The following is a 10,355-nucleotide window of genomic DNA, read 5'->3' as shown; positions in this document are numbered from 1 at the left end:
CCTGAGACAGGGTTTCTCTATGTTGGTCAGGCTGGTCTCGAACTCCTGACCTCAGGTGATAGGCCCACCTCGGCCTCCCAAAGTGCTGGGATTACAGACGTGAGCCACCGCGCCTGGCCTACTTCTGTTCTTTTACTGTGTGGCTTCTACTGTGCAGTTTATGGTAGATCAACTGGCAGGTATGTTCTCTGGTGGAGTCTTCCTGCTGGGTTGCTCTTGCCTCTATAGTTTTCCTCCGGCCCCTAGATTTTTCCTTGAGCCTTTGGGGCTGTGACATTTTGCTCCTGCACAATCTGAAGAATGAGCCCCAGGAGAGTCTTTTTTGGGGAACAGCAGGAGATTTGAGGCCTGTATTGGGGAAAGACTGGGTGAGGCCAGGGTTGGGTTGGGGCAGAGACCGAGGGCCATTTAGACCCCTGTCTGTCCCTTTCTGTCCTGGTTGTTTTTCAGGGGAAATTTCAATCCTGAGATGATAAAGCTAATTTAGTCCAACTCCTCATTTTACAGATGGGAAACCCGAAGCTTAGGGAGGGGAAGTGACTGTCTTAGAGCAGCACTTGAGCTGGAGTTTTATCTTGGGCCTCATTATATGTCCAGTGCCTTTTTTTCTTTTGTTTTTGAGACGGAGTCTTGCTCTGTCACCAGGCTGGCGTGCAGTGGCACAATCTCAGCTCACTGTAACCTCCGCCTCCTGGGTTCAAGCGATTCTCCTGCCTCAACCTCCTTAGTAGCTGGGACTACAGGCATGCGCCCCCATGCCCAGCTAATTTTTGTATTTTTGGTAGATACGGGGTTTCACCATGTTGGCCAGGATGGTCTCAATCTCTTGACTTTGTGATCCGCCCACCTCGGCTTCCCAAAGTGCTGGGATTACAGGAGTGAACCACCGTGCCTGGCCTTTTTAACCAAACAGTGCACTGTGTGCATTTCTAGACAAGTCCTGGACCTCCCTGCAGGCCGGAAAAGGGGGCCTCCGGGATTGTCTGATGTGAAGGGGAAGTTTCAGTCTTGGGTTCAGTGCTTTGAATGGGGCCTTGTGGTGGGAGTTTGCTTGGAGTTGTTTCCTGAGGCTATCTGTCTGCACCGGTGGTGATATCACTTAGTGTATAGCAGGGGTGTCCAATCTTTTGGCTTCCCTGGGTCACACTGGAAGAAGAATTGTCTTGAGTCACACATAAAATACACTAACACTAACAATAGCTGATGAGCTAAATAAAAATGACAAAGAAATCTCATAATGTTATAAGAAAGTGTATGAATTTGTGTTGGGCCACATTCAGAGCTGTCCTGGGTTGCATGAGGCCCGTGGGCCGTGAGCTGGACAAGCTTGGTGGATATGTGTTTCATTCAGATCTTGTTTTGTTGAGTCCCAGTGGCAGGAGGATATCAGGGGGTCACCTCACCAGGGCCAGGAGAGCTTCCGTGGGCTGGGCCTGCTGCCTTCCTGACCTCACTGCCTCCACCTGCCCACTCAGCTCCACTGGCCTCCTTCAGGCTCAGGCATGCTCCTGCCCCAGGGCCTTTGCACAGCTCTGCTGTCTGTGGTATGCTCTTGTAATTGATTGACAGATTGAGACAGAGTCTTGCTGCGACACCCAGGCTGCAGTGCGGTGGTGTGATCTCAGCTCACTGCAATCTCCACCTCCCGGGTTCAAGAGATTCTCTTGCCTCAGCCTCCTGAGTAGCTGGGATTACAAGCACGTGCCATCATGCCCGGCTAATATTTGTATATTTAGTAGAGACGGGGTTTCGCCATTTGGGGTGGTCTTGATCTCTTGATCTTGTGATTCACCCGCCTTGGCCTCCCAAAGTGCTGGGATTACAGGCATGAGCCACTGCGCCCAGCCTTGTTTTTTAAATTAATTAATTTTAAATTAATATTTTCATTATAAAAAGTTTCAAACACACACAAAAATAGATAAAATAGTATTAATTCTTTCATATCACTTAGTAGTTAGTCCACATTAATATTTCCCTAAGTACCTCAGAGTATCTTCTTACAATATTCAGAAGTAGATATAAGCGCGGTTCTAGGATGGTTTTGGGCAGAGAACTAGTGTGGTCTGACTTATATGTTGCAGGTAGAGTGTCCATGGGCAGAGGTGGCAGTGGGGACGCCAGTGAAGAGGCCACTGCAATAGTTGAGGCTGTATAGGATGGTGGTCTGGAGCTGGGCTGTGTTATAGGATGAAGGGATTGGGGATGTATTTTTGGGGTAGGGTAGAGAATATATTTACACAAACACAGAGACACATGCTCCCTTCCTTCAGCCTGGGTGATAGCGCTCTTAAGACCCTGTCTTCAGAAAAGACAAAAGACTCCATTTGGGCCAGACACGGTGGCTCACGCCTGTAATCCTAGCACTTAGGGAGGCCAAGGCAGGAGGATCCCTTGAGGCCAGGAGTTCAAGACCGGCCTGGGCAACACAGCAAGATCCCATCTATACAAAAAATTGAAAAATTAGCTGAGAGTGGTGGCACACCCATGCATTCTTGGCTGCATGCAGTGCAATGTACAGGCCAGCAGGTGGCACCATTGACCACTTGCTGGTCTCCCGTTTTGGCAATGCCATCTTAGGGCACAGCCTCTGCGGGTGGGGCCTGGCATTGGCACCCCAACCTCTGCCTATGGAGTCAGCCTCAGCCTCCAAGGCAGCGTGGACCTGAGGGTCTGGCTTCCCTGCAACCAGCCTCACCCGAGTTCTCAGATGGTTTGAGCCAGGAGCAAATCTGATGGAGCGGGTGTGGTGGCAGGAGCTGGTGCTGAGTGTGTAGACTGACCCCTGAAGTCTCCCCCACTGTCCCCTCTTCCTTCACTTCTGCCACCACCACCTAGTTGAAGCCACTGTCATATCCCACCTGAACTGCTTGCCGTGGCCCTCTTAGCAGCCTCGCCGCGTCCCCTCAGGCCACGTTCCCTGACCCGCAGCCATCCACAGATCTGATCCAACCAGGGCCCTGTATGGAGCCTTCAGCAGCTCCTGGCCAGGGCTGTGGATCCGGCCCTGCCCGCCTCTCCCATGTCCTCTCATGCCCTCTCCTCCTGGCCCACCTGGTGCCCACCACACCAGCCTTGCACAGGCTGCTCCCTCCAACTGAAGCCTCACCCCTCCCCTGGGCTCCCCGGGGCCGACTCCTTCTCACCCTTCAGATCTCCGCAGCCCTGGACCCTACTCAGAGAGGCCGGCAGAAGTGAGCCTCCTTCTGTTTTCCTCCATCAAAGCCATGTGCTTATGTCCCTTGCAGGACTTGCCATGATTTGTAAATGTCCGTCTCCCTTTGGTGTGTCCACTTACTCCTGCTGTTTCCCTCTAGAAGGAAAACCCCCTATGGCAGAAGCCTCATGTCTGTGCCCCTGGTAATCCTGGCGGGAGTAGGAGCCAGGAAATCTTTGTTGATGAATATGTGAATCGGCCTGAAATAATTTCTACTAACATTCTGGTGACCATTCTTCCAGAACATTTTTCGGCAGCACATTTACTTGTGGAGGGAGGAATATCTTGTTTGGCAATAAATGAAATGTGTGTACTGCCATCTGTTCTCTTTGAAGCTTTGATTTTTAGAGGAATCCTTGTGGCTCTGGAGAGATGATTTAAAGGGGAGCAAGGCTGGAGATGAAGGAACTGGCTGGGAGGCTGATACGGCAAAGTCAGGGGCCTGGGATAGCAGCGGTCATGGGAGCGGAGGGAAATGGGTAAGGAGGACTTGGGGCCAGGCTGGATAATGGGAGCCATGATGTCCAGGTTGATGCCCAGGCACCTGGCTTAGGTCCCCCGGGTGTGGTGGAGGAGCCGGGTGAGGGGTCAGTTCAGTGGAAGGCATGCTGTGTCAGGGGGCCGGGGGCCCTATTACAGATGCCTTTGAATGGAGTTTTTGGGTTTTTTTTTTTTTTTCCTGTGGCAGGGTCTTGTTTTGTCACCCAGGCTGGAGCTCACTGTAACCTCAAACTCCCAGGCTCAAGCGATCCTCCTGCCTCACCTTCATAAGTAGCTGGGACTGCAGGTGTACCATCATGCCTAGCTAATTTTTAATTTTTTTGTATAGATGGGATCTGGCTGTGTTGCCCAGGCTGGTCTTGAACTCTTGACCTCAAGGGATCTTCCTGCCTCGGCCTGCCAAAGTGCTGGGATTACAGGCATGAGCCACCGTGTCTGGCCTGAATGGAATCTTTTTGTGTTTTTCGTGGACAGGTTCTTGCCCTGTCCCCCAGGCTGGAGTGCAGTGGCATGATCACAGTTTACTGCAGCCTCAACCTCCTGGGTTCTAGCAATCCTCCCACCTCAGCCTTGCAAGTATTTGGGACTACAGGTGCATGCCACCAAGCCCAGCTAATTTATTTTTTGTAGAGGCGTGTGCTTACTATGTTGCTCAGGCTGGTCTTGAACTCCTGGGCTCAAGCAGTTCTCCTCCCTCGGCCTCCTAAAGTGCTGGAATTACAGGTGTGAGCCACCACACCTGAATAGAGTTTTGTTTTGTTTTGTTTTTTGTTTTGTTTTTGGTTTTTTTTGCGGGGTGGGGGCAGGGGGTACTGAGTCTTTTTCTCTGTCGCCCAGGCTGGAGTGCAGTGGTGCAATCTTGGCTCACTGCAATCTCCACCTCCCAGGTCCAAGCGATTCTCCTGCCTCAGCCTCCCGAGTAGCTGGGATTACAGGCACATACCAGCATGCCTGGCTAATTTTTGTATTTTTAGTAGAGATGAGGTTTTACCATGTTGGCCAGGCTGGTCTGGAACTTCTGACCTCAGGTGATCTGGCCGCCTTGGCCTCCCAAAGTGCTGGGATTATAGGTGTGAGCCACTGTGCCTGGCCAGAATGGGGTTTTGAAGAGTGTAGTAGAAGGAGGGGGCAGGGCAGGATGTTGTGGATGAGAGGCATGGGCATGGGCGTAGGCACAGAGCATCTGGGGCTCTCAGGCCTGTGAGGGCTGCGGGGCCCTGGGCTTCCTGGAACTCCTGTCTGGGCCTCTCTGGCCCTCTGAGCCTCACCTGGCCCTGATGAGCCTCTCCTCTCCTGGATCACTGCTTACTGAACTTCCTGTCACCTCCTGCCGTGTCCACCCTAGGTCTGAATCCTGACCCCTGTGTGGGTGGAGTAATATTTTTTCTTCACCCATTGCAAGATTTATGGCTGAGACCCTGATAACAAAAGGCAGATGAACAAGAGAAAAGGATGCACATTTAAGTTTCATGTGACATGGGAGCCTTCCGGGAAAAAAACAAAGAGACAGGGACGCCTGTGTATTTTTATGCGAAGTTTGGTGAAGAATGGACAGTCATGCAGGATGATTGGACTAGTACCATCTGATGGCAGTAAACTCTTTGTCCAGATCCCTCTCTGTGTCCCTGTGTCTTCAGAAATAAGGACATTCTGGCTGGGTTCAGTGGCTCGTGCCTGTAATCCCAGCACTTTGGGAGGCCATGGTGGGCGGCTCACCTGAGATCAGGAGTTCCAGACCCGCCTGGCCAACATGGTGAAAGCCCATCTCTACTAAAAATACAAAAATTAGCCAGGCGTGCTGGCAGATACCTGTAATCCCAGCCACTCGGGAGGCTGAGGCAGGAGAATCACTCGAACCTGGGAGGCAGAGGTTGCAGTGAGCCGAGATTGCACCACTGCACTCCAGCCTGGGCGACAGAATGAGACTCTGTCTCAAAAAAAAAAAAAAAAAGGGACATTCCTTTCCCCCAGGTATAGGTATAGAGTGGGCACCAGTGGAATCAGTGTTCTATGGCCTGCTTCAGGGAGAAGGCTAGGGGAAGGCAAGTGTGGCCCTCCCCGGCTTTTTTCTTGATTTGTATCATGGATGGGAAGATGCCTGTCCCAGTACAGTTGATGTAAAAATCAAACTTGCCCTTGGCATGATGCCAGATGCTTCACAAATGTCAGGAGTAGCTCCTGCCTGGGAGCTGTCTATACCTGGAAAGTGGCATCTGCCCTGTGGGCTGTTGGTTTGGGATCGGGACCAGGCTGCTGCTTTTCCTGTGGTGCTGAGCCTTGACTTGGCGGCAGAGGGAATGCTGGGTGGTCTCTGGGGCTGCTCCTCTCCTGGAATGGAGAGGTAGTGACTCCTCCCTAGACCTCCTGGGAGGCTCTGCCTCCAGCTCCTCCCACCTCAGGCTCAGTCTCAGAGGCTCTCTTAGGGCTACTGCTCCCGGCCCTGCAGCCCTCACTCCTTTGATATTGTAGGTTGTCAGTGCTGCATGTAAGGAAAGGGATTCTTTGCTTTGATTACTGCCCAGAGAGGAACTTCCTGGGTAAGTCATCTTCATGTCACCCAGAAGCTGCTGGAGGGAGGGCTGCTGGGGATGGGGGGACCACCAGAGCTCAGGAGAGGGCTGCGCAGCTTCTGGTCCTGCTGCTCTTGTCCCCACTTCTGGGCACCACCTTCACCAGTGGGTGAAGGTCCCCAGTGGAGGCCCCTGGGATTGACACCCACGTCTTGACCCCAGTGACTGGTGGCTACGATGCCTTCATCCGCCTGTGGAACCCCTTTGTCTCAAAGAGGCCCGTGTGGCTGATGAAGGGACACCAGACCTCAGTGACACACATCCTCGTGGACAGCAGGAACAGCAGCATCCTCATCAGTGTCTCCAAGGACAAGGTCCGCCCCGACAGTCCGCCCGACTCCTTCTGTTCCTCAGGGAAACACATTAGCCAGAGGAATGGCATGACCTCCCTGCCCACGGCCCCACATCTGGCCAAAGGCCTAGGAGGGGGCCTCAGGTGGAAGGAAGACGAGGGTGGCCATGAGCCTCTGAGCATGTCCCCAGAGCTGGGTTCCCAGGTAGCCCAGCCTGGCTTCTTACTTTGTGACCCTGGCAAGTCTTTCCCTTTTCTGAGCCTCAGTCTCCCCATCCATAGAATGGGCTGTTGAGTAGTTTAGAGAACCAGCAGCAAAACAGCAGTGCAGCATTCGGCGCAGGTGAGTTGTGCAATGCATGGCAGCCGTTCGCCTGTGCTGCCCTGCCCTCGATCTTCACCTCTCAGCTGCTCTAGTGACCCCTCCTCAGCTGCCTGGTCATCAGGGCCGGGCTTGGCCTTTCCCACATGCCAGGGCTCCCACTCGGGACCTGCCACTGTGCTCCTCTGCAGCTGTAGGCTCAGGATACTGCCCAGTCTGCTGGGCTGTGGTCCTGCAGTGCTTGGGGCCCTCCTTTAGGGGACAGGTTATGTTTTCTGGGACTCTGGAGATGAATTGTCAGGGCCCTCAGGGTCACCCAGACCACCCTCTCCAACATATCCACATACCCTCCTGTCTGGAATTTTCCCAGAAGCCCTGGGAGCTGGGATCATCGCCTCTGATGAAGGGTCTGGGTCTGGGGGCATGGGGACAGGGACGGGCTCCCTGAGGTCCCCAGTCAGCCACGGGCAGAGGATGCCTCCAAGAAGTGAGGGTCTTTGGAAGGACTTCCGTGGGGCCCTCTAGGGAAGGTTCCTTCACCTGGGAGGAATGGGAGGGGCTCCTCTGGGGACAGGCAGGTCACTGTGGCAACTATGTTGGTAGCCACTGTCGGACTGTGTCCCAGGCTGGAGTGGCAGCAAGGGAGGGCCTGGGGCCAGCATGTGCTGCCTGGCTTGGCTTTTGTGCCCAGCCAGTGAATTCAGCTGCTCCAGCAGGGTGGAGGCCCGGGGGCAGGCTGGGGGGTGGAGCTGTGCCCGGCCCTCACTCACTGTGTGCTTGGGTTATCTGAGCACAAGAGTAGCCTCTCTGCTGCTGGGTGTGATGGTGCCAACACCATGTGTGTGTGTTGGAAGTGCTTGGACGGACGATGTGCCCTGGGCTTGTCCGCCGGAGGCACCCCCAAGGCTTCAGGAGCCAGCTACATCCCCGAGCACCCATGCTCAGCCTCTTGCCTATTTCCCATCCCCCAGAATATTCGCGTGTGGGACATGCTGGACTACATATGCCTCCAGTCCTTCTGCGGGAAGTTTTTTGCCCTGGGAAACTGCCCCATCACCAGTGCCTACTTCTTCGAGAAGGACAACACCCTCATCTGCAGCACCTACTCAGTGAGTGCCGTCCCAGGAGGCAGTGGGGTCGAGGCCGCAGGTAGAGGGCCAGGCTCTGAATCCCACGGGACACCCAAGGGGTGGCCGCGTCCTGTCCCTCCTGGGACTGCTGAAGTGGCTGGACTCTGTGGCCTGGCCTGTGAGGGGCCGTGTCTTGGGATTTCCTGAAATCCTGTTTCTAGGCCCCCAGCCTGTCACTGTCTCTGCAGCTGCTGCTGCTGTCTGCTCTGTCCCCACTCAGCTTCTTCCTCTGGGAGCCACCCTGAACCTCAGGCCTGTTAGGAGCCCTTCTTCCATGTTTTCTTGGCCCCGTTCCTTCTCTCAGTCACGAGCCTCATAACTCTGTCCTGTCACTATTACGTGACTGTTTTTCCTGCTAAGTCATGAACTCTGGGAAACAGGGGCCGCATCTGAGCAGCGTCTCTGCAGGAGAGACCCTGGGGGAAACTGAGTCACAGAGAGGAAGGCCATCTGTGACTCAGGACTCAGCTGGAACCCCTGCGAGGTCTGTACTGACCCTGGAGGACAGGAAAGATTGGGACAAGCACGAGGGGCTTCCTGTGGAGGATGGGGGTAAGGGCGCCCACAATAAGATGGAGGCTTGGGGAGCTGCAAGGCTGAGCCACAGCCCATAAATGGGAGCAGAAGTCCAGAAAGGAGACGTGGGGGCCACGGTGCTTGAGCTCCACGAAGGCCTCCCATGCTCTGTGGGCTGAACCACCCTGGCTGGTGACACATTTGTCATCCTTATGCACTTGGCTAGCTCTCCCGTAGACGGCAGTTTTCTTGAGAAGGAAGGTCATGGGTTCCTTTATCTCCTTGCTGAGTGCCAGACAGGTGGTCAGCATTTGTTGAATTAAATAGGCCTTTGAAGTTCATTTCAGATCACCAAACCTTATCAACCCCCTGCCTTTTGTCGTGAACTGAGAATATATGACAAAGATACTGTCCCATCTCTCTAGGAACCCACAGGGTAGAAGAAAAACAGATAATTTCAGTAGAAAGTGCTGTGTGTTATGGTAGAGTTGTGTGCTAAGTGCTTTCTGGAACACAGAGGAATCCTTAGCAACGGGGAGGCAGGGAGGGCTTCCCGGAGGGAACATCTGATCGAGGCTTCAGCTTCTCAGAAGTTAAAAGGTGAAAGGGACCTTGGACTTGGAATTTGGGGTTCTAGGAACACTAGGGTTTGGGAGGCTCAGTCCCGGGGAGCGGGAGCCACGGAGTAGGGTGGGGGTATCTGCAGGCCTGCTGAGGAACCTGGAGTCTGCTGGAATCAGGCCTGCGTGTGGTCAGGATGTCTTGATGTTGTGATTTATTGGAAGTTTTTCCCGGCGGCCCATCATTGTGAGCAGGGCCCTTCTGACAGACGAGCTCTCTGCCCTTTCCTCACCTACAGATTGGGATCCTAAAAGGGTACTTAGAGGCCCAGGGGCCTATCAAAGCAAGGAAGAGGACCACTCACTGCTCACCCCTGTGTGCTGTCCTCTACAGCAAGATCTTTAAGCAGGTGAGTGGCCCAGGGCTCGCCTCTGAGGCTGGTAGGAACACCAGGTGACACAGGAGAGGACCAGACCTCCCTGTGTGCCTGGGTCTGTAGTCAGCTCCCATGGCACACTGGGAACTCTTACAGCCTTGATGGTGGTGCTGGGGCGGTGGGATAGACACAGAAAGCAGCTCTGCAGATGGGCTGGCGTGGGATCAGCTCGGAGCTCCATCCATTAGCCATGGGCTCGCCTAACTCTCCTGAGCCTCATGCCCTTGGCTGAGCGCCTTGGGTCGGCTCTGAACTGGGCCTTCTTTCCATGGAGTGTGAGACGGAGGGCTAGTTGTGGGGCGCTTTCCTAGGTTCCCAGAGTGGGTGCTGTTCTTGGGCATCTCTTTCCAGGGAAGCCATAACTTGGCTTTGTTCATTGTAGGAAGGGAGGGAGGCCCAGGCGCAGGCAGCACCTTGGTCCTGCGTGGAGTCTCTGGGTTGGACAGGGCAGCTGGGCGTGAGGAGTTGCTTCTGAGGTGTGAGGACAGGAGGGGCTGCTGCCTGAGGCCCTCTGCTCACTCCCACCCACTGGGGCCTCTTGTCTGGCCCAGGCTCTGGACAGGGGCGCTGCATTGGGTGTACAAGCTTGGAGCCCCCCATTCTGGGCTTCTCTCCCATCCTGGCTCCTGCCACCACCATCTCTCACTGCCTTAGGACTTAGGCTCTTCGGTACCTTAAAAAAGTTTCTTTAGAATTAAAAAAAAGGGCCAGGCGCGGTGGCTCAAGCCTGTAATCCCAGCACTTTGGGAGGCCAAGACGGGCACATCACGAGGTCAGGGGATTGAGACCACCCTGGCTAACACGGTGAAACCC

The 10,355-nt window shown here is 54.3% G+C and overlaps 1 protein-coding gene across 1 annotated transcript in view; it reads left to right on the top strand.

Annotated features, from left to right (window-relative positions):
• The window catches only part of EFCAB8 (EF-hand calcium binding domain 8), a 120,685-nt gene that overhangs the window by 61,008 nt on the left and 49,322 nt on the right, over nt 1-10,355 (top strand). The window contains exons 12-17 of the mRNA XM_011979873.1: nt 6,185-6,252; nt 6,448-6,782; nt 6,860-6,920; nt 7,270-7,355; nt 7,871-8,008; nt 9,405-9,515. Coding sequence (XP_011835263.1) covers nt 6,185-6,252; nt 6,448-6,782; nt 6,860-6,920; nt 7,270-7,355; nt 7,871-8,008; nt 9,405-9,515 — 799 coding nt within the window. The remainder of the gene's footprint in view (nt 1-6,184; nt 6,253-6,447; nt 6,783-6,859; nt 6,921-7,269; nt 7,356-7,870; nt 8,009-9,404; nt 9,516-10,355) is intronic.

Source organism: Mandrillus leucophaeus, unplaced genomic scaffold (assembly GCF_000951045.1).
Source record: "Mandrillus leucophaeus isolate KB7577 unplaced genomic scaffold, Mleu.le_1.0 Scaffold206, whole genome shotgun sequence".
Classification (NCBI taxonomy): Eukaryota; Metazoa; Chordata; class Mammalia; order Primates; family Cercopithecidae; genus Mandrillus; species Mandrillus leucophaeus.
Note: the sequence above shows the minus strand (reverse complement) of the source record. Positions and strands in the feature narration are given on the sequence as shown.